The 23,840-nt window shown below is 37.9% G+C and overlaps 1 protein-coding gene across 5 annotated transcripts in view; it reads left to right on the plus strand.

Moving 5' to 3' along the window:
• The first annotated feature begins 7,396 nt into the window (after positions 1-7,396).
• The window catches only part of TFPI (tissue factor pathway inhibitor), a 35,771-nt gene continuing 19,327 nt past the window's right edge, over positions 7,397-23,840 (plus strand). For 3 of the 5 annotated variants that reach the window (XM_058840066.1, XM_058840067.1, XM_058840068.1), the window contains exons 1-2: positions 7,646-7,813; positions 17,559-17,678. In XM_058840066.1, coding sequence (XP_058696049.1) covers positions 17,564-17,678 — 115 coding nt within the window. In that variant the 5' untranslated portion in view covers positions 7,646-7,813; positions 17,559-17,563. Of the gene's footprint in view, positions 7,416-7,645; positions 7,814-17,558; positions 17,679-23,840 lie in introns of those variants that run through there. The other 2 variants (XM_058840065.1, XM_058840064.1) reach the window with 2 other exon arrangements.

A 23,840-nucleotide genomic window follows, 5' to 3' on the forward strand; every position in this document is an offset into this window, starting at 1 on the left:
CATATAATTATTCACTACACCTATATATGTGTAGAACTCCACCTACCCCCGCTTTGCATTAAAATGATTTCAAAGTCCTTTCCCACTTGTGCAGTTCCTTCCTCAAAATGAGTTGGTGGGTTTCAAAATGGGTCCATGGTCTCTTTAGATGAAGTCAGGGATGTACTTGGCATGGTTAGGTTTTCACCTTTGTCTTGTTGGCAGGCTTTCTGGTCCCTTGGCCATAATCTAAGCTCTCCAGCCTGGTTCTGGCTGGTTTTGGGGCCCAGGCGTAGTTATGGTTTCTTCATCTTGACAGTACCCCATCCTCCCATCCTGACATAACAGAGTCAGGCGAATGATACATTGTCTTAGCTCTAACTAGCTCCATCTGCTAATAATTAACTTTTATACATTTCTTCTACTCTCCTTGCTGAATTCTTAATCATTATCTATATATTGCTTCTATCCCCTAGCAAGGCTCTAAAACCTTTAATTCTTTTAGACTCTTGATTCACATATGCTTAAAATACTTTCCTGAAAGCGTACTGTGGGACTCCTGCTGCTGTTCCTTATGGCATGGCTTGTGCATCTCCTGTACCTGATTTATTCACCAGCCTCACCACAGAGGAAGGCTCAGCCTGGGAGAAACTGGCATATTGAAAAACCTAAAATGACTCAGAAGGTGGCCTGTGTGCAATCTGGAGGAACAACTGAACTAGTTTCTCCTAGTCACATTCTCAGAAATAAAATAACTTTTGCTTCTATTCATCCTATGCCAAGATAAAGAAAATACAGGCGTGCTCACAGCTTTCTGAGAAATCAGTAGAAAGTCCAATGAATGGCAAATTCTGCTTGTTTTGTGGTTTTCTATTTAAAAGCACACTCCATTTAACAAATTAATTTCAATTTGTTTCATTTAACCAAGAGTTAGAAACAGCTAAATAATAATGTTAGAGTATACTTCTGATAATTTTGGTGCTGCTAGAATACATTTCAAGGGTGAGTTGGAAAACCCCAAGTAAAAAGTCTCTGACAATGTAAGATACTTACATGCATGCTTAAATTAGTCAATTTTCAATATTCTGAAAATGTAGAGTTGTGTTTCTTGCACTACTTAGCCTTGTCTCAGTTTTGTTAAAGCAAGTGGTAGGTATTTTAGATATTGCAATAGTTGATCATTTACAGCTCACGTGAACCTACCAGAAATTATTTTGGAATGATTAAAGAAATATATCAATTTAATATGTGCATACATATTCATAAATAAGTATATTATTTTGGTATGGTGTGTATAAATATATATATACATATATATCTGTGTGTATATATGTAATGGAAGAAATATGTATACCGTGCATAGATAAAAAGATATTCAGAAATAAATCTCTTATCAGAGCAGTGGAAATTAAAAAGGGCACACTTTTAAATTGAAAAGGAAAGAGTTTTAAAAGTTTAATGGAATATTTTTCCCTGAAAGCAGAAACTATCCTCAGGCCTGAATACTTCTAAATATTTAACTTATGATAAAACTCACTCTGACTGCAGCCTGAGCAGGAATGCAAACCAATAATAATAATAATAATAGTGAAAGAATAAAATACAAGTGTAGTTGCTGGCTGTTTCCACATAAAACACCAAAGCTCTCAGTGCTGCAACAGTGACCCCCAGTGACTAAGGCAGCTAGTCCTGGGCTCAGTCTGCATTTGGAATGAGCACTAAAGACATGGGTGGAAAGACATATTTGTTTACTAAAATCTTCAGTGCAACACTGGACTCATTAAGAGGATAATTAGAAATGTCACAGGAGAATGAACAACATGATAAATAGGTAATCCAGAAAAAATATGTATTGGATTAACCCACATCTGTTTCAGAAGCAGGCATTTGCTGAGCCAAGTAAGGAATATATTATTTTAAAACAAGTGCTTTGTCCAGTGAAGCAATCTGTTCAATGAGCCTACACACACCTGTGTTTTTATTATTTAATGAAACAGAATTCAGTAGGAAATACTTCTACTCTGTTTTGCTGCAGATATGATCTACCTCAGATGTAAATGCAGCTGCATGATGAAAGTTCTTTCAATTTTTCAAATTAATGAAACAAAAAGATCAAAAAGAAATAAGAAACTTGCCTTTTGTAGGGAAGATGACAAAATGCTTGCTGTCCTTTTACATAAAACATCCTTTTTTTCTGTTTTTGTTGAAGGCTTTGTGAGTTTTTTTGTGAAATTCACACTTCATAAAGCTACTGGCTCTAAAATTGAGTGGTATTTGATTCTGACCTGACCCCCTACTTCCTTAGTTAACCATTTTTATTTTTTTTTAATTGGATATGAGTCTTGAAATCTCCACATTATTCCAAATGTCACATGATATGTCCTGTACTTTGGTTCCTGTAATTATACTACATAAGTAGCTTATATCTGGGCTTTTTAAAAAGGTAGCAATGGGAACTAATTTTTTAGGATTTCAACTTCAAAGCATGCTCCAAGCTGTCCATGTTTTACTGTTAAGAAATTGATGAGTTAAAAGTGTATGAGTTATGTAAAGTCATAAACAAAAGGAAATGCACAGAAAAATGAATTATAAGGAAAACAACTTCACAGATGGAAACAAGAAATGCATTTGCCACATCTGTCCTTTTGCAAGAGGCAGTAGTTTGATTGTGATACAGGAAAAGAAAAGAAAAATCAAATCCTTAGGGTTGCATTGCTTCTCCCTGCTTGGTCTAAACAATATTCAGATAATTAAATATGCTGGGTATTTAACACCTGCTTCATCTGCTATCAGCACAGGGAATGTTATATTCTGGTGGTATGCTAATACTGGGTTTCTATAGTATAGAAGATGACAAAGTGTTGTGCCTAATAAAAGGAGAACCTTTTTGTTTTTGTTTTTAAGTCCTAGAGTTGATGGAGGGAAAGTTCCAAAATCTCAACTTCTTTCAGGAAAAGGAACAGCATCAGCTGACTGCAAAACCTCTGTACTTCTGCTGGGCAAAGCAGAAGTTTAATTTCAAGAGAACCGATCGCTCATCATAAGACAACTGGACTTGGAAACCAGAAAGGCAGATATTGAATGTATTCCTTGCTGCTGCTCAAACAGGCTGAATAGTTCCTCTTGGGAAGATTTTCAACTAGTAAGAAATTGATCTGATAATCACTTTCATCCATCACTCAATTCCTTTTCTTTTCTCACCCCTGAAGAAAAAAGCTCATTAGGACAGCCCACTTACCCAGCTTACCCTTGATAGCCCGGTTAGAGGTTTGACTTTCAAAGCACAAAACCCAAAGACAAAACCCCAGCAAAAATTTGGGTGTTAACTGTTGAAGATTGTCCCTTTAAAAGATGTTCTTACATTTCCATTAGTAATATTATGCCTTAATGTGTTCCTTAGTTATTACTACTTTGGAGTGAAGAAAGAAACAAAGCCTAAATTTTTAGAGTTGCCTCATTGTATTATCTCAATTTTCTGCTTTCACAAAAAAACCAGTTATCCTCTATGTTCATTTCAGTTTCAGTCTTTAGAAAGCCCTTGAGAGTAGCCCTAGTTTTTAAATAAGATCAGAAAGTTACAGGAAAGAAGCAATAAGAGGGGATGGAGGAGTGAATCAGAGAGACAGCTCCTAGATTCTGAGCTTGTTTTCACTAAAGAAGATCTTTCACTTCCATTCACATGTTTTTAGTTGGGATTGAAATATTAAATACTAGAGACCACAACAAAAATAATGGAACAAGTATAAACCAGTAATAGAGTCATTTGTAAAACATACTGAAAGGAAATGAAGCTGTGTTCCTCTTTCAGAACCTAGTTAGGGCTTTTTGTGCCATGGACATGAAGATGACCTTAGCTGGAAAAGACATGTGCCTCAAGAGCCTCACAACAATCAGCTAATGTTAAGATAATCTCACACTTCAGCACAGAAGTGCTGCTAATAGTGCAAAAGTGGTGTTTCTGATAGGTACCTGAGTGCTCCATTGTACAGGGAGGGAAAACAGCCCTGTGCTGGGAGGTGATGAGTGTCTGTGCTGAGGGAATGCCCGGGGAGCCTGTGCATGCTGTGGTGACAGTGACTGCCACATCTTGGCTCTCCCCTAAGCTTCCTGGGCTGAGCCGGCTGTGCTGCTGCTGCTGCTTCTCCTGTCAGCTTGATCTCGGGCTCCTCATGCCCTGTGAGGCTTCAGAAGTAGCCCTGCTTTCCCTTCTCATTCAAGCACCAGTGGAAGTATTAAGTTATGATTCAGTTTGTTGAAGACAGGAGGCAGACAGCTCTCAGCTCTGAGGAAATTTGTGAAGACCTAAGCAGTGGGAAAATCCAGTGGAATCGCTAGAGGGCAACAAGACATCACAGATTCTGTGTTGATTAAAGCTCGAGCAATGTTACACCCTCACTCAGAGGCTCGTGTGAGGAGCAGTTTATGTAAACCTTTGTGTTTTCCCAACTGTGTGACATAGTGAATCTTGCTTCAGATTCTTTTTTATATTTTTATTATATATGCACAAACAAAACTTATAATTTTGTGTTGCTTTATCTCTCTTCTGGTAGACTAAAACAGTTACAAGATTGGATATTTGTGCACCATTTTAATTTCTGAACAGCATATACTTAGGGCTATGGCGAAGTATAACATACTCTCCTTAAAAAAAATGCACTATATAGAAATAAAAATGTACAGATTAGGAAAATTTGAATTTGTAATTCACTGTCTTTCCCTCCATCCCTTTCAGCTAGCACGAGCACCAACCCAAGCTGGTAACAGACACTGCAGAGGACACTGACCCTGCCCCAATTCTCTGAAGCTTTTAGGATAGTAATTAGCTCTTAAATTCCATTTCCTTGTATCCTGCTGGCACTAACAATGTTAATGTAAAACCAGCTTGCCACACTGTGGTAGAAGTGTAGGCTGTGTAGTACAATGACATGGTGGAGAGATGGGTGGAGTTCCTGGTCTGAAGCCACTGCTGTGTCTAAAGGAAGAATCAAGTGTTTTTAACCTGTGTGTTATAAGCATTTTGCAGATGCAAAGACTTTTACCATTAGTGTTGCTACCGTTGCCTACCTTCTGCAGGCCAGTAGTCAAGACAGTACTCCAGGATAACAGATCTCCTGGATTTGCACATTGTCTCCTGTTTTGGTTCTTGGAAAAAGTAGGGCTGTCACCAGAAGCAGCTCCATGGTGAGAGCTCTCAGCTGACAACATGGAGTAAAGGGATTTTTCCTGTGATCAGAGGGTAGCTGGCAGTGTGCCTTTTCAAGCAGTGTCTGTTCATCAGGCTTGTAATGATGCTGACCTGTTACATAGACCCTCTTTTTTTTAAACTCCCTGATCTCCCAATTTGTAATTTTATAATTCTCTGGACTGTCAGAAGACTAAATTCTAATCAGCTCAGCTTTGAACTCTTCAGAGCCAAGTACTGAGTGTTGCAAGTATGTACAAACAATTTTTTTTCATTGCATCTCTGTTTTAGTTTACTCTAGCTGTACTATTGTATGTATCTGCTAATTGATACCTCCCCAGGTAAGGACATTTTCCACTGTGGACAGACAAGAGTTATCAGCAGCCTTCAGGGCACACCAGAGATTAGTGTGATTTTCTAGGCCAGGTCATAGCTGGATGGAATTCTCTGATCACACTAAAGGTTCAAATCAGTTTTGTTTCCATCTTAAAAGTCTGATTCCAGATTCAACTGAAGCCTTTTATGCTGTAGCTATAATGCAAACTAAATCAGGAGGACAACTAAATTAATTCCTGGCAACTAAATTAGGAGGACTGCATGTGGGAACTGGAGAGGCATCAATAGAATAGAAAGCAAAACTGCATATCTGAAAATGAAATAGTTTTCTTGGATTTTTTCTTTTGAGTAAGCATTCTGTGAGCACATGGTGTCATTTTTATTCTCATCCTGTTTTATGATTTGCCAAAGATTTCTTAGGCTAACTTTTAGTCAAAATAAGGGTTTCATTCTCTTACCTGTTCTTTAAAGTGCTTTTCTTTATATTTTTTTCTCCACTTATTTGACAATAAGTGTCAAATGTGTTTTAAACTGTAGCTTCTCCCTTTTAATTTTTTATGTCTGTGTGGACTATATCTTTCAAAAATTCTTTGAGTTGCTTGAGTAAGATCTTGTGAGAAAAAGACTGATGTTAACACATTGATACAAACCATGAAAAAAATTCTTTTTTGTGTGTGTTCATTAAAAAAAAAAATCTCATAAAAATAGCAACAGAAAATCCACTCGAAATTATGGCCAGGCCCAGATTTGAAATAAATTTCAATGGATTTGTAATTTCAGACCATTCAGCATCCAATACAAAAACCAAAGCAACTGCTTTGTAAATTGCTTGTAGAGTGGAGCAAGGTTGAAGCTATCTGCACAGATCCTTGTTCATCCATATAGGTGCATCATCAAAGTGGAGAAGTATGTACATATTTTGAAACCTAGTGAGTTTTGTGTCTATTGTAAATATACAGACATTTGTTTAAGTCATGGTGTAATTTCAGTGCATCTGCTTTGGACTTTCTTGTGACTCTCAAACAGATATATGGATAGCACTGATAGATACTAATTCTCAACAAAATGTTTTCATTTGCTGTGGTGTGACACAAATGACAGACTGACCATTTCCTTTTCACTGACCTCTGTATCTGGCTTGCCTCTTTATCTGAGCTGGTAATTAGTAACTGCACGGTAGAACCCCATCCCCAGCATTTGAATTGTCCCTTTACTTTGGGAGCACTTCTAGTCCATTTCAGGACAGTTAATCCGTTTGATTATTGGCCCAGTTAATAGTAAGTAAACTCAGCTGACTACTGACTTTGTTCTGAAAAGTATTACAAACATTTTTACAGTCAGGAACAACAGCCAGGAGATCTAAGGAGCTGCCAGGAGTCCTGTTTGTGTCAGAGATGGTTAATCCATTAACTGACCAGGACAAACTTCCAGTCTGTTTCAGGATGATGGTGAACAGCTGAATATAACCTTCAATGAAAGTGATTTAACTACCTGTTTGTTCTTGCCTAGAAATAATTACAATGAGTTACAGCTACCGACTGTGTAAGTTATTGTACTTCAGCTGTTATTTCTGTCTCTTACCTTTTAATTCCTTATCTGGGAAATTCCCATCCTGTGTGTCCAAGACTGAGATTCTCATGTTCCCTACACGCACGAGTTACAAGGTCTCTGAGGGTCCCCATCCCAAGCCATGGTACTCTTAATGACCTTGCCCTCGACTTTTAGCACGTACTGGTGCGATGTTTAAATAGATGGGATGTTGTAGCTACAGGCAGGATAGCCTTTGTGAACAGCTCCAGACAGCCGGCTGAGCAGCGGAGCTTCGTTTAAAAGGACAAGACACCTCAGTCCATCACATCGCAGCTCTTAAATTTGCAAGGAATAGGGCATCCTCACGAGCCGCATCAGAGCCTGCCAGGTACAGTGAATAAATTATCCTACAGTTCCTCACTCTTTTTAAAAAGGGCATTTCTTTTTAGCTCGTGCTGTTTGTTAAACAGTCGCTTCAAACTGCAGGCAGAGGAGAAGTTTAAACAGGAAGCATCCCCGCGGATCTGTGACTTCTGCCCGGAGCCAGCTCCGCAAAACGCCCGAGCGGCGGCGAGCCCAGTGAAGGCGGGCAGGGGGGATCGCTCCTCCGGCAGGGGGATCGCTCCTCCGGCAGGGGGATCGCTCCTCTGGCAGGATCAGGTTGCAGCCCTCCCTGCCTTTGGAGCTTTACACCACACCCCTGCAATGTGAATTAGGAGGGGAGGATCATATTCAGCTCTGATTCAGGAATTCCCTCTTTCTTCAAGAACTGTTGCTAGGAGTTTGGTGAGTACTTTGCAACAGTCTTTCGGTTTTAACTGAGTAATTCTTTTTCCTTCAGCTGCCGAAAGCAGCTGGTGGCTTTTCTTTAGATGCAGTAGTAGTCATATGTTTGGATTCAAAGTCCAGCAAAGAGTGCTGCAAGACTTGTTTTCCTCTACAAATTTGACACAGCGGGACAATGACTATACTTGTATGATTAATACAGCTAATATTTGGTTGCCATAATCTCAGTCTGAGGTATTTTAAGCTCCAAGACATTTATTGGAAAGGAAGCCGTCCTAAAGTTGAAGAAGTTAATTCTGATCAATAGGTCGAGTTGGAAGAAAAGCTCTTGCTTTTTAAAGCAGTTTCTCCACTGCAATAGATCCAAGTGAAGCTTGATTCAAGCAGGTCTGCCAGGCTGTTTCAAATCAGTCTGAGGCAAATAACATCTGAAGCAATTTATATTTTAAGGAGTACAGGAAGATTTTAAGAGAATCAAATTAAGCTGATAAGACATAAGCCAATTTCATCCACAGTATATTTGAAATTTACAAGAAACCCCATTTTAATGAGTGTAGTGAATGAGTACATCCAGTTGTAGCAGTGCAACAAACGCACGCTGCCCCCCAAAAAGACCAGAATATTTTTGGTGATTTTTGTAATATTTTACGTAGAATAATTGATGTAAATTTTAGTAACTGTTTAAAACAAAGCAGTGATACTAGCCTGTATTTTAAAATATTGCTAGAATTGGTTAATATGTTTAAAAAAATGCAGTTTAAATGAGGAAAAGGCACATAACAATGAGAAATTAGGAGGAAAAAGTAGGGAGAGCAAATAGCAATTTGGACTGGGGGGGGTGGGGAGTTTGTGGCTGGTCAGTCTGACTCAGTGCTCCAGGAATTAGCCATGAAAGTTTCATGGGAAACATGTAAAGATATAAACCTTCCTTCCTGAGTGTCTTATGGACAGACACAGACAGGAAGTGCAGCTGTCAGTGCAGATAGGGACAGCAAGGGCGTGCTGGAGGAATTGCTAGGCACCCACTTGGGTAAAACTGACAGCCTTTGCCCTTTGGAACCTTCTGCCCATTATTTAAATTCACTAGGAGATATTTATTACTGTCTGTGAAGGCAGCAAGTATCTGTATCCACAGCAGATTACTCTGTGTTATTGTTTAAGATGAATTTGAGAATTATAATCAAGCTTACTTTGTTTACTGTACACAGAACAATGCTGAAGAGGTAAAGGTGATTAAAGCACATCCTATTCTGGCCTTTTCTCCTGTCAAATAATGCCCCGTGTGAAATGCCTCATTAAAAAGCAGCCATGTGGCCAATTGCTTGATTAATCCGTTTATTTGAAAATTTTATGACTTTTATGCCAGAAAGTCACCAAGTGCCCTTTAAAAAGCTTTTCAGTAGTTGGTATGTTTGTCCTTACACTGAGCATTGCATAGTTTGTAATTTTGAGTTTTAAAGCATTGCAGCTCTCTGGTGTAGCTATGTGATGTTTAAGGTGCATTTAGCTTTTTAGTGCAGTGCCCACATTTACTAATATTGCTCATGGAAACTTAATTATTGTTCATCTAGTAATATTCTAAATGCAGAATAAGAGTTTTATGTTTCTGACTCAGGACAGATAGAAATTTAATGGCATTGAGTTTATCTATCCCTAATCTCATGGGAGAGTGATTTTGAAAGCGCAGTGGTAAAACAATGAGTGTTTGGGGTCTATTTTAGATCTAAAGGGAAGTGAGGGATGGTATTCAAATAGGAGGCAGATTTTCTGGGAAGAGGAAATTTTAAAGAAATCCGAGGAAATGTGATCTTGGAAACAAAGCAAGGGTGTAAAAGAAGGAGCATCCTAGCAGACTCTTAGAACATGTCCAGATCCACAGTTAGAGAAGGAGAATTACTCAGCTCCAGTTCTACCTGAAGGGACTGTTTGTTGCTCAAATAACTCTTCCAAGTGTATAAATGTAAGCAGACATTGGTACCCAGGTGTTCTCCAGCACTGGGGCACTGATATCCTTTATGATATTCTGATTCTGTGCATCTTGCAGTACTTTAGGACACAGAAGACTTTTCCCACTGATATATGAGTGGGATTAGGATTATTTTTGGAAAAAAAAATAAAATTAAATCTCCTCTGGAAAAAAAAATACACAGTCTCTCACATTCTGAAGTTACTTGAATATCTACATTTACTTTAAAAAGGTGATTCTGGCAGTAATTTTAGCTTGCATTGTAAAGTAAGGTGGTATCTGCTCTACATGCATTTTTACTGTCATGATTTTGTTGTTGTGCATTCAGTTCATTCTGGGAATGTCTGCCAGAAGGACTCAGAGCATGTGTATAGGAAGAAGAAAAGAAATTTTAAAATTAAAAAATAAAAAAGAATATCAATAGAAATTAGTAGCCTTGAAATTTAACTGACTGTGATATCTCAATTTTGGATCAAAGTGTTAAAAAACTGTCAAATTCCAGTAGTTTCTAGTGTTGTTTATTTGGACTGCGTTCTGAACAGTCACATTTTTTCTCTAGAGAATCAGGAGAGGCTGGTGGGGGTCTTCCTATCTGAAGTTGCTCTTTGCAGTGAAAGCAGAGAAAACTGTCTTTAAAAACAGGGACAAATTACCCACTTCTGTATGTTTCTCTTATGAAACCATTTTAACTTTACAATGGGGACAGAATTCCCCTGAGGACAGAATGAAGCAAAACCATATGGAGAATTGTATAATTCCTTTTCCCTCATAGTTACTTCACAGCAAAATAGACTCATTTAAATCCTTTTAATTTTCTCTCCCAATTCTTTGGTTTCTGGATTATTCCCTGTGCTGTTAATAGAGCTGTTTATTTTCCATCTTTAGTATTGCTGCCATCTTCCCTGATGAGTGCCTCTCATAACTGAGTGTAGCTCTGAAGTTTACCGGGTAATTAGATTTATAGTTTAGTGAGAAATTAAAACTAGGCTTTGCTTATAACCCAGTGTATAAACTGGACCACAAGAAAGTTCAACTTCTTCCAGAAAATTTAACCTTCCTTCAGAAAATAAAGTATTCCAAGAGAACTAATATTAATGTAACTACATTGAAAAGAGTAGTTGCAGCAAGTAAGTTAGAAATACAAATTTTATGTGAAGAAATCACTCAGTTGGTACTGTTTTTATGAACTTCTAGAAAGGTCTCTCAGTGTGTTGGCATTTGCTGTATGTCCACAGGAGCTGGCAGTGCCATCAGAATGAGAATCATGATCTGTACCGTGGTGGGAGATGAAGGGAATGCAACCCTTCTCTTCTATGGCATTGTTATTTTATGTTGGTTTCAAGCGGCTGTAGGGTGATAATCTGAGACAGTCGGAATCCTGGGTGATTCCCACCGAAGGCAGTTTCAGCATTTCCGACTGTGTGACGATCACACATCCACTGCAGGAAGTGTCTGTGGTGTCTCCAGCAGGGAAGATAGACCAGGTGAGCTAAACTTACCTGACAGAGCAAGGAAATTTGTATTTTGACCCTCTATATGTGTGAAAATGTGATTGATGTCATGATGAGGTTACAAAAGGTGAATGGGTATGATCAAAAGCAGTCACAAGAGGCATCAGTGGGGCAGTAGTTTCCTTCTGTGCCTGCCTGTGGTATTTTCAGCATCTGACAGCTTCACAATTGAGAAGTCATGCTTCCACAGAGCGTGCAAATGGGAAATTACACACCATTGGGTTATATATGTATAATATAGTACTGAAATTACTCTCCCCACTAGAAAAGCAGGTTGTGCTAAGTTAACTGACATCTAAATACACTTTTCCAGTCCAAACTGCTAGGAAAAAAACAGGTTAGACATTTTATAGTGCTTAGATGTGACTAATATTGCTGCTTGTTTGTTTTGCTAGTGGATTTTGTGCTCTGGAGTGGTTTTTATTAGGATACTGAAAGCATTCCCTGTTTGAAAATAGAATCAGATGGCCAATATTTTTGCTACCAACGGGTAGTTTCTGTCCTAGCAGTCCAGGCCTGAATGTAGTGGGTTTGTTTTAAGATTTATGAAATTATGTAAATGAGTTATCTGCTTTAGTCCACATGTAAAAATATTTTGATAGGAGCAGAAGATTTCTTTTCCCTGTTGAAAGCTGTATCAAAATGAAAATGAGCTAGTTATGTGATTTGCTGTAGACAAACCCAGTGTTCCTGTGAGAAGTGTAGTTATTTTAATAAATCAGTCTTAATTTCAGAAGTTATCATTCACTCTGGATGTTGCATCAGGTGCTCTGCACTGCTTGGTCAGGGAATTAGGAAAATTGTTTGCAGGCTTCTGTGGCCAAGGCTTACTGTCACTGTAGGTCTGCCTACCTGATTATATCCAGTTCCCATCTCTTGGGTCATGGATACCATGGCTGGGACACCTGATTGAGTAAGGAAAGAAAGAGAAGTCAATGGAGAAGGAATTTAGAGTCTGAGCTGTGTCACAAGAGAAGCTGAGTGGAGACAGGATGGCAGAAGTACCCAGTGCCAGATGTAAACAGACCAGCAGAAGGGAAAAAATAGGTCCTGGACCTAAGCTGGAAAAATGGAAAACAGTTTTAAAGCAAGAGTGAAAGAAGTTAACAAGGAAAATAAAAAGGCAAGAGGTCTACAGGCATTTAAATATATATATATATAAGAGACTTCTTGTGCTGGGTTTATTAATTTATTTTTTTAGATTTCCATTTCAAAATATGATGAGGTTTGGGTTTTTTTTGCAGTTCCTTTATCAGGTGTGCTTGAAAAGTAGAATTTATAACCTTCATAAAATCAGAAAGTAGGTGGGAGTTTAAATCTGAAACAGTGACATCAGGTTATACAACATTTTCAGCATAAAAGCTAATAAAAACATTAGTTTTTCAAAATTTTTCCGGTAGTTCCCAGTTTTCACTTCACTTTCCAGTTTTCACTAGGTAACTTCAGACTCTGGGATAGTGCATCAGCAAAGCATTTATGCTAAATGGTGAAAGGTAGGAAACCAACCATAATTCTCTTTCATGACAAGAAGGAATTTGAAGTTCTCAGAGGAAGTGGATGGAGTCCCTGGTCTCAGGACTGACACAGACTATGGGAGCTGCTGCAGCAGGGCACAGAAGAGGGAGGTAATTTGGGATGGGAGGTGGAATTTCCATAGCTTTTTCAATGTTTGCATGCTCATGATTCACAGTGCACTGCCTGAACTTACTAAATTGCTGTGACAGCACAAGGCTCTGGTGACTCTGGTGGAAGTCAGTTTAATTGCCAGCTCATCACTGACTCAGGTATCACCATCAGAACAAGGGTAGTAGAATTCCTATCACCTATCATATTTACAGCTGAGGGAATGAGAAAACAGCTCCAAACCACACATGGAATAAAATAATTTTGGAGGGAACACTGACTCTGCCAGCTGGGAGACAATGCTGCAGGTAAGACTTTGCCATGTGAGTTGGTAGGTGGTACAAGATACCACAGAACAAAAACAATGCCTCTGAACAATAGTGGACTGAAAAAAGTCTGCTTTTATATTAGAAGTGTTATAACCCTGTCTAGTTAGACCTTTTAATCCTTAATTTTAGGCTGTGCTAAATTGGACCTCTAGCCATGCACATCCTACCTCCTGCTATTAATTCTGCTTAATTATATCTTCTGCCTTTTTTTTTTGTGTGTGTGTGTGTGTGTGTTTATTTCCTGGGCTGTCAGTGAGAATGAGTCACTTTTGCAGTCATTGCAATGTCACTTTAGGCCTTTTTCTAAGGATGTCTTTTTTTGGCTACTACAGGAAGTGCTAGTTTTATTTTTCTTTTTCCAGTTAACTTGTTAGAGATAAATGCCATACTGGAAAAAAAAAATAAAATGTTTGTGACTAAACATTCAGGGAACTATAGAAATTGGTGTTGAAGAGACTTCTAGGTATATAAAAAAAATGTGTATATATATATACACACATGTATATACACACATTAAAGTCCTGTCTCCAAAGGCTGCAAAATGCATGGACAAGACACTGAGTTTTATACTTTTCCGGTTTTGGCAAAAAAATCTTGAGATCTTCCTTTTATTTTTTGTTTTGGGTGTCAGGATAAAAAAGGCTTGGTTATAAGGCCAGGTAGTAAGGATCTGTTACTGGGAGCTCCCTTGATTACAAATAAATCAGTGCTAATTATTACCCACAGACCATTGATCTCCTTTGTCAAGTAAAATTCTTGTTGTGTGTTATAAAATGTCTCTTTTAAAGGTGGAGAGATTGGGAGCAGTGGAATGCCAGTTGCTAAGGAATTGTCTGTATGAAATATACCTTAATGATAAAATGAGTATGAATGCTGGACTGATGCCTGGCTGTCCTAAGCTAGAATCCTTCTGGATGAAAAGGCTTTATGTGCTCTCAGAAATGTTCAGAATGTGGCTGCAAAACTCAGACAAAATTGAAACATTTCCTATTTTTCTCACGACAGAAAGTTTTTTTACCAATGTGTGCATTTGACATTTTATCGAGCTGAATATCACAGACAAAGTACTTTGAATTTTACAGTCCATATAAATACAACAATAAAATCAGAATGCTTAAAAAAAATTATTCTGGTATCATAAGACTTAGAGCTTTAAAGTTCTGTTACTGGGCAGCTGAACATCCAGTCAGAAAACCTGGAGTTTTTTCTAGAGGGTTTGGGTTTTAATTGAAAATCCAGCCCCAAATATGCTTTGATCTGGAATTCCATTCTTCCTTTAGGAATAATAAGATATAATTACAGCACAGAAAGATTTAAGCATTTTATTAGCAAAACCTTCACCCCACTCATCCCACCTCCACCCAAACGTGACCCAGTGTTCTGGGACTGTGTGACCTCCTGGGAACGTGAGCAGGAAGATAAAGGAGATTGTGTTTGGTCAGGAGACTTTGCAGCAAGGCAGATACGCTGCTGCACAGCCTACATTGTTCCTGTTGGGAACTGGCCCAACCACTGAGATGCCCAGCTTCTGACACACTTTTGACCCTTCCTTTTAAGGGAAATGTAGGAGTTGGAAGAATAGAAATACTGTACCCTGGTAAGGGGTTTTTTTTCCTCTGTATAAATGCAGTAATTTGTCCTTATAATCCTCAGAATTGTCCTCACAGTGACAATTCTGTATGGTAGCTCATGATACACAAAATTCTATTTCCAAATGAAAAAAAAAAATAGAGATTTATTAAGGATTTCCATTTTTGCCTGATTGACGCTCTTCTACCTGGGGCAAAGCATTTAAGAATATGGAATAACTGACTAAAAATTGATTACTAAATTTTGCAATCTAAATCTATACTCTGCTGATTCCTGGAAGAAGGAACCAGAACCTTACTTTAGGTGATTGAAAACCAGATTCAAATAGAATTTTCCTGTACAAGTGAGAATTTTGATGGCATATTTGGAAAAACTCAAACATGGAACACGAGGGCTCAGGGACAAACATGGAATTAATCCATGGATTACTGGGGTTGTGGATAATTAACAAGTTCCTTTATGAAAAGCTACAATTGTGCCAATGATTACTTCTAAGGAGAAAAATGTACTAGAAACTTGCTCTTTCCCACGTAATTTCAAAAACTATAACTGTATTTTGTAATTCTTTATTCCAGTGACCTCACTGCAGCCAGGCAGTTTGAAAGTTATTACTCTGTATCTAAGTATCAAATCTGAATATTTAATGATATTTCTGCTTTAAGTGAGCCTAGACAAGGTCAAACCATCACCAACTTTGTTTATATTGTAATGCTAAGTATCTGTGCAGTTCTTTGAATTTTCTTGCTTGATATTTCTCCCTATACTGTTTTTATTAGTTGTGGATTTATTTTCATTTTAGTTGATGTCAAACTAACATCATAAATCGGACATCTCTCAAATCACAGTCATAGACAACTTTAGTTCACTTTGTACAGAGTTACTTTCTATTTTAAAGCATGACTGGACTTTTTATCGGGGTGAATAAAAAGATTTGTTGTAACTCTTTTTTTTAAACTTAGAATGAGAATGCATAATTCCTCCAAGGTCAGGCACTACAAAACTTTGTATATAAAGGCTTGCAAAACTGTAGTTCCAGTTAGAATTATGGTAAAAGGTGCTTCTTCTGTTTCGAAAAATACCTGAAAATGAGCAATTCAAGCTCTTGCTCATTTTTTCCGTTTACAGAATATTTCAAAACTTGCGCATTGGTTTCTAATCCAAGAGAGGTTATTCCGTCTCTGTTAGAAAATAATAATTTCTGATTTTTTTCACAGAATTAAAGAGTAGTCTTTGAGAAGAGATTTTTAAATCATGATTAAAAGCACAAAATGAGATAGGTATTCATTTGCAAAATGTTTTGCCAAACTGTAAAAGCCTTTTATTTGTTCCTGTAGAAGTTAAGCTTAATAATTGAGTTTAGAAGGAATCAAAGCATGTGATTTTTTGTTTATTTTGGCAGGAATGCATTATGATGTAGATTTACCATGGCCATATTTTCTGGCTAAAATAAAAATTCTTTTAAACCCCAAATTTTTGTTACTTTATAAAAAAAAGAAAGAAAAAATGAAGAAATCTCAGTGTTTTTCACTGCATTATATACTGAAGCCTTCTAAAGGTTATTGTCAAATTTTAAAATTGCCTAAAAAATTAGTGCTGCTCATGGTTTCATCAAGATCTGTTTTTAAGAATTCATTCCCTTTCTATTATATGCTGCAAGCTGGCAAAACACCGAGTGTTCAAGAGGGAAAAACTGGTAAGTTTTCTAGAGAGAAATGAGAATTGTGGCTCTGATTTGGTGAAGACATGCTGTCTCCACAGGCATGTAAACAAAAACACTGAAGGCCAAAGAGTGTCTGAAGGCTAGGAACTTCCTAGCCCTTAGATTTTTAGGTTTTATTTACTTAATATTAATTAACGTAGCAAAAAATAATTAGAATTCTACTTTAAGGGAGGAGGGTAGGGAACTAGGGATTATGAATGGGGAATTGATCTGTTGGTAACAAAGAAGATATTGAGTCTATTCTCTAATTAAAATCCAGAGATCCTTAAGGAGCTTTTAGCTAGTTGGAAAATATGCATTTCTAAAAAAGATTTTCCAGAGTTAATTTCATGTGTGCATGCATAACCTCATCTTTGGCAACCTGAACATGCTAGCTGCCATGGAATAAAAGTGTTTTCCTTCTGTCAATGATTGCACTGATTTGATTAAAAGTGAAAAATAGTAGCTCTGTACTTAAGTGAGGTTCTTGGTATTAAAGAGATCTACAAGATATAAAATCCTGCTTAAAGCGCTGAAGCCCACACTGCAAAAAATTCACTGATTCCTCCGAAATGCAACTTACTCAAGAGTCTGGGAACTTGGTAACTATTGATTAAATTGATTAAATATTCATTAAAAATGTTATGGTAATGCATCTAGGTTATGCAGGTGGAGTAAAAGTTACTTGGAATGATTTGACTTGGCAAGCAACCCTACATTGTGTAATTAATGCCGAGATATTAAAAATACCAAGGGTTACATTTCATGTCATGATGTGTTCTGGGAGGTGATTTCAGTTGGGGCTTAGAATGGAAGCAATAGCAGTGCCTCTAACCTGTGCTGGAGATGGGATAGGAGATGTGCAATCTGCTGAGCACAATCCTTGTCTTGTTTTCCATCGTGCTTACAACATGATTATCCTAAAAGAGCTCATGTTATCTCCAGAACTCCCAGTTTGTGTGTCTGCCCACACTTTTGCAGGACGCTCAAGGAACCTGACTGAATTTGTCATTTTTATGTTATACAGGGAAGATGAAGGGAAGAAAGAGGGGACATTCCTTATCTTCACCCTTTCTCTTGCTGTTCTTCTGTATCACCGGGCACGCAACTGATGAGCTGGATGGCAGTGAAGAAGAGCATGTTGTGGGTAAGAGATACTAGAAAGCACCTAAAACTCAACCAACAAAAACCAAACACTCAAACAAAAGGCCCATTAAATGCACTCTAGATGTAATTCTGTACTTGAGAACTTTTGTGGGAAACTTTTGAAATTGGGACTAAGCTAAAAATGTTCTCTAAGTAGGAGAGAAATGCTTAGAATCATCTATTAAGCTTTAGCAAAATTGCCTTCAACTGGGGCATCGGTTTTCCAAGCTTTTTGGAACATCTAATCCTAATCAAACACTGGGTTGGATAGCAAGATGAATCCTTTAAAGCTCTGCTTTAGGAGCATGGAAAAGTTCAATGTTCAGGCAAGGAAACATAGAACTGGATAACTCAGGCTTTATTTCCTCAAGCAATAAAAACAGAAATATGATGAATATCATTGTAGATTGATGTTGCTCTGTTCCATGCACAGATTTCTTGAGTCAAGTTTATTTGCAAAGTTGGATTTAAAGATGATACAATTACCGTCCTGGGTTTTCCTGGGCCTTAACGAAGGTCTTTGTATTGTCCCAAGTGATTTGATATCACTGGATAAATAAAGGAGTTGGACTCGATCCTTGTTAATCCCTTCCAACTCAGGATATTCTGCAGTTCTATGACTAAAAACTCAGCAGTTGAAAATTTTTGTTAGAAAACCAGTGTCACTCTTAGAACTGCGGATGTTCTTAGATTTTCACCATGGTAAGATCATTGCTTACTTCACTGAAATTAAGATTGATCAGAATTCTAGACTGGATATCGTTGTGAAGGGTATTTCAATTTCTTCCCAAACAATTCTGAGAAAGATGAGGGAAAAATACACTGCTGGGGCCACACTAAAATATTCCTTTTTCCTTTGAGGAAATGACTCAAAACTGTCATCACTTCCCTAAGCTGCAGAGGACTATGAAGTGGATGCTTTTGTTTGAGAAGTCTGCTTTTGAAGTGCAAATGAAAGTGCAGCTAAAGGGAACCTATTTGTTATGTTTTGTCCTATTTCTATCCAGATTATTTCTCTCTATCAGACTTTTGCAGCAGTGTTCTTTGAGACAGAAATAGTAATAGTGCACAGTCATGGCTATACTAAGATGGGACCATGTCACTATTAGTCACTACAATTTAAGATATGTGCTCTTCCAGGTTAAGTGAATGCTTAGAAAGGCTGCTCTGGTTCATGCAGAATACATTTGTTTCTTTTAAACTCTTTTTAACTCTGAAGTACAACAATACCCCTTTTGTTTGAGGGCAAAGTCACCATCTATCTTTGCCCCACAACTGTTAGTGCTGTATAAATACTTATCTAAGCTTGCAGGTCATGAAGGCCAAATCAGGTTGCACACTTTGTCACCATAACAAGAACTCTTATGGCTTAATTTTTTTTCCTCTATTTACTTTGTTTATAAAAGAAAATAAGTAAATAATTGTAGCAATGGGGAACAAAGAGACATGGACCCAAATGTGCATGCAAAGGAAATCAGTTCATTATAGAAATCACTCCCCTTTGACAATTTTAATTTCAACTGGACAAAACCAGAGCTGAGCAGAAGAAGGGCACCCAGTGGCTGCTCAGCTTCAGTGCTGCTGTCCTTGTGTCCCATCACCGTCACCCTCCCGCTCACGCGCTGCCCATGCGTTCCTCCCCATAGCTGCCTCTCACCCCCCAGCCAACCTGCAGCCATCCAGCCTGCAGCTGTGCCTTTCCAACAGAGCATAACCCTTAACAACTTCAACAAAAATAACCCCAGATCCCACAAGTAATCTCAAGGAAATTAAATAGTCGTTTTACTGGGGGTTATTTTTTCACCGGTTATTTTGCAACCGGTTACTTAGGATTATGTGACCACGAATGGATTTAGTATGAGAAACAGTTCTGAACTTCTGGGCTTTAAATCTGAAGTTAAAACCCATCAAATGTGAGGCTTAGATACTAAATTAGGATCCTGTTTTTGTGACTACTGAAGACTCGGTTGCAGTGTTTACAATAAAAAAGCTTTTGCCGTACTCTGTTTTCACAAAATATTTAGATTGTTGTTAATTAAAATTGTATTTGTGGTTTCTCAAGATTTAACTTCAGGACTCAGAGACTTTAAATGTCAAAGTTCTGTGGGCTGCAATGTCGTTGGTAACATTGGTTTTTGAAGTTAGATGATTACAAAGCAATGACATATTTTACCCCAGCATTCCACAAATTTCAGGTATTAAAGGATAAAATTAGTTGAGTGCATCCATTATTTTTAATGTCATACTTTTGGATCACATTGAGTACAAATGCTTTGTGAATTTAAGAGGTAGGTTTTTGTCTATTTTAATTACAGTAATAATCAGGATTGCAAGGTCAAGTCCAATAGAATAAAAAAGGATTTTTAATTTGTTCTCTTCCAGCAAAATCTGTCATTTTCCCCTCACCAGATAAGTGTAATAACAAAAATGAAAGGTATAAAAATAAGCAGGTTATGTATATTGTTCATTAATCCCTTATGTGGTAGGCAGTACTTCAGTTGATGTTCCAAAGCCTGAAGAAAATGACTCACAAATTGAATGTGCTTTTTATTCTTATGTGAGAGCTTGCCAAGAATAAATGTGCCTGCCTAAAGAAAGTGTAGGAAACACAAGGTAGGAAGAGCATTGAACAGTGTGTGGGTGGGGAGCTGTCAAATTGACAAAGATGGAGAGAAAAGAAACAGCTATTCATTAGTGACAAGGTGCTTAGTATTGATACCACTTATCAAAGGGAGGCATTGCCAAGGAAGGCTGGAAAGATGATAGAATATCTTTATAATTAAGGATAACCACGGAAATTTGTATAAAGTTGAGAACACATAACCTAAGCAAACTAAAACAAAGTGTTTTTACATAAAAATTCAGAAATATTTATGATCTTCATTCTCACAATTTATATCATTCTGTTCTGAAAAGCAGCTTCTCTGTAACGCCTTTCATATTTATTGCGCTGCAGGTGTAGTATAGAAATCAGTTCATTTTCTAATTAAAAGGAGGATTTTTTTTATCAAGCAGCCCTGCAGATTATCCACAAGAGTTTGAAAGCCAAATTAGAGTCTTTTGTTATGCCTACATCCAGAGGAAAGGTATTGTTTTCACTTGTACTAATGTAAGAGGATTAGAGACATTATTCACCGCTTCTGCTTTTGTAATATTACCCTGCTTTCTAGTGAAGGGATAATAGTGTCTTGCCTGGATCACCTACAGCCCATGTGCTCAGGGCTGGCTGCAGCTCATTAGGGCTCTCTCAGTGAAATGCAGTGAAATTCAGTGATTGCACTGAAATGAGGAGTGGTGTTTGTGTGGTAAACAGTCATCTTGGGATGTAAAACTTGTCATGAGAGCGATAACAAACATGGGGTGACTGTGCTGTATAGGAGCAGTCTTGGCCCCTGTCTGGTTTGACAGTTGCAAAAAGCAGGAAGGCTGAAGGACTGAAGGAAGAAAGTAGTGCCCAAAAATACCTGCAATGAGCTCATTCTCATTGTGAGCCATTTCATGGGCATTGTTTTGGTCGTAACACAGGTTGTGGAGTGCAGTGTTAGAACAGAGCAGTGGGTGCTTAGTGCTCATGTAGCTGATGTAAGGAAGTCATTACATTGAAAAGGTGGGGAGGGGGCAGGAAAAGGGGAGAGGAGATTCTGTTGGATTTTTTTTCAGTTTTAATATGGGAAGTAATAACTTCCCTGTGACAGTGAACATCAGCTGTAATCGTTATTTAATGCATTTATAACAAAATTGCTTTGGTCTAGGCTAGTTCAGTCCCATAATTATACAGGAATTCTTAATGTATTTGGACCAAATATCTAAATTGGATGAGTAATAAATACCCAACAGAGATAGATCAAAAGGGGGGGGGGGGGGGGGTCAAAATAATTTTTTTTTAAATGACAAATTCAATGGGCTATACTTAAGAAGGAGAATTAATGCAATCATTAATGCAAGATGGAAAATTAATGATGAAGCACCTGTATAACAAGGTTCTATTTGCTGGAAAGTAAATAGAAGTTACAGAGCATTACAAAAGTAATTCAGTGTTGTTTTAAAAACAAAGGCAAGTGATTTTGTGCTGGTTTAAGAGAAAAAACCAAAGGACAATTATTCCACTCTATTTACCACTAGTAATGCCTCAGGTAGGGGATTAAAGTCAACTCTCAGCAGCACATTTTACCAGGAATCCAGACCAATAGGAAACATCCAAATAAGAGTTATGAGAGGATTAGAAAGCAAGGCCAATAAGAAGATGGGAAGAAAGGAGTTTATTTAGTACAGAGATAATTAAGAGGAGACAAAAGTCTTCCAATAAAAAGAAAGTAGACAGAGGTTTGGGCTACTGAAGTGGTTGAGTGCAGGGCAGCTGCTGCACCACCAAGGCTTTAAGCAGCCAGGGGAGCAGCTGAACGTGGAGAGCCCAAAATCAAGGTTGAGAGTGCCTGAATCAACTTTCTCTCCTGCAGCAGCCTTGAACTACAAGACACAAATGGTAGATTGGAAAAGCAAAACTGATTTACCATGTCTGTATGTATGGCTTTAAAGTATCTTGTCTATGCATGAAGGAAGTAAAAATTATTTAACATATAATAAAGAATATTCAGGCAGTATATTACCACAAAAAGGGCTCTCTTACAAGAAGAGTAGTGAAATCCTAGAACTGACTGCTTTAGATTGCTTGGAATTTTACTTCACTTGGTTGAGAAACTCCATTAACATTCATTCAAATATTATCTTCCTCTGTTGAAGGATATTATATTATCATCCTGTTAAAGGATTTTCACTGACCTTCCTGACAGACATCTTCACTAAATGTCATATCCTGTGCTTTTCACACAGCACCTAAAATGTAATAACACTTTGTCCCAGTGTTCAAGAGCAGAGAATGAGGCCTTATGCTTAGTTTTATCAAGGTATATTCCACAAGTGAAATGAGTACAGGCAGATGTGTTTCTATGCAGATCTACTGGGCAAACACTCCTGGCTTGCCTCTCATCTGCTGTTCTAATCTGAGAAGGAAAGCTAATTTTATATCATCTGTGTGAGTTAAGTGTTCCCAGGTGTAAAATAACAGGGAAGAATTCTTTCACTGTTTCCAGACAGAAGAATGATTCTGTTCCGATGAATCCCTTTGAGACCTCTTTCTTCAGTCACTTGGTTACTGTTTGGGGCTGGAGGGTTTGGCCCCTGGGGGTTTGACAGGGTACAGATTTTACTCAAACTATGGCAAGTTTCTAGCATTCCTAGGAAACTGAGTGATTGCCAAGAAGTGTGACAGAGTTAGTCATTATGTTCCCAGCAGATGTGAAGACATCTGTCACTGGTTAACAGCATCCCTGTGACTGCAGGGGGAAAGGCCTTAGGAGGTAACCAAAACAATGCATTTGTTCCGTGGGTCTGATGGGAAGTGGGCTAGGAGTGGAGACCAGAAAGTTCCCGGGATGAACTCTGCTAAGCCATTTGTTCACCCTCTTTGTGTAGTTTTGCAACTATGCTTGCATACTATTTTTGTTTGGATAGCCCACAACGTTGGGGTGATGCAATGCAGCAAGAAAATGAGCTGACAAAACTCTGTGACTGAAATTTCAGTAGTTAAGAAACCTGGTAAATTTTCACAACCTCTTGTAGAGCGAACTGGGTCACTGGCAGAGGTCACAGAGGGGATCTCATTTCTCGGGTGCCAAGAAAATGACATGTTTATAAACCAGCTGCCAGCCCTCACCCCGACCACATTGGAGTTGGATTGGTTTCTGTGGAGCTCTGAGTGTTTGATTTTAGCATTTCAGGAGTGAGTTCATAACTTACTGAAAACTTTGATGTTTTGAAGGCATTTTTCCCTGGTACTGAGTGGGGGAAATCCAAAGTTTCATTTTGCAATGTGGTATCCTTTTAACTTTTTAAGTTGAGCCTTCTAAAGTCCCTTCCAAAGGACTCCCAAGCCTTTTGGAGAACTTTAGAACCTTTGAAGTCCAGCTTGGCATTTATTGTGACTCCTAAATACTAAATCTTTGTGGATTCTGAAAGACCCAGCTAATGAAACTAGAAAAAAAAAATAAATTATTAAATCTTATTTGGCAAGCTTAGCTTTATAGCAAGTTTACCAACTCTAATGTCTCTTAAAATTATTAATTTTATTTCATCAATATTTCCTATTGTACAGTCTTCAAAAATA

This window comes from Poecile atricapillus, chromosome 5 (assembly GCF_030490865.1).
Source record: "Poecile atricapillus isolate bPoeAtr1 chromosome 5, bPoeAtr1.hap1, whole genome shotgun sequence".
Classification (NCBI taxonomy): Eukaryota; Metazoa; Chordata; class Aves; order Passeriformes; family Paridae; genus Poecile; species Poecile atricapillus.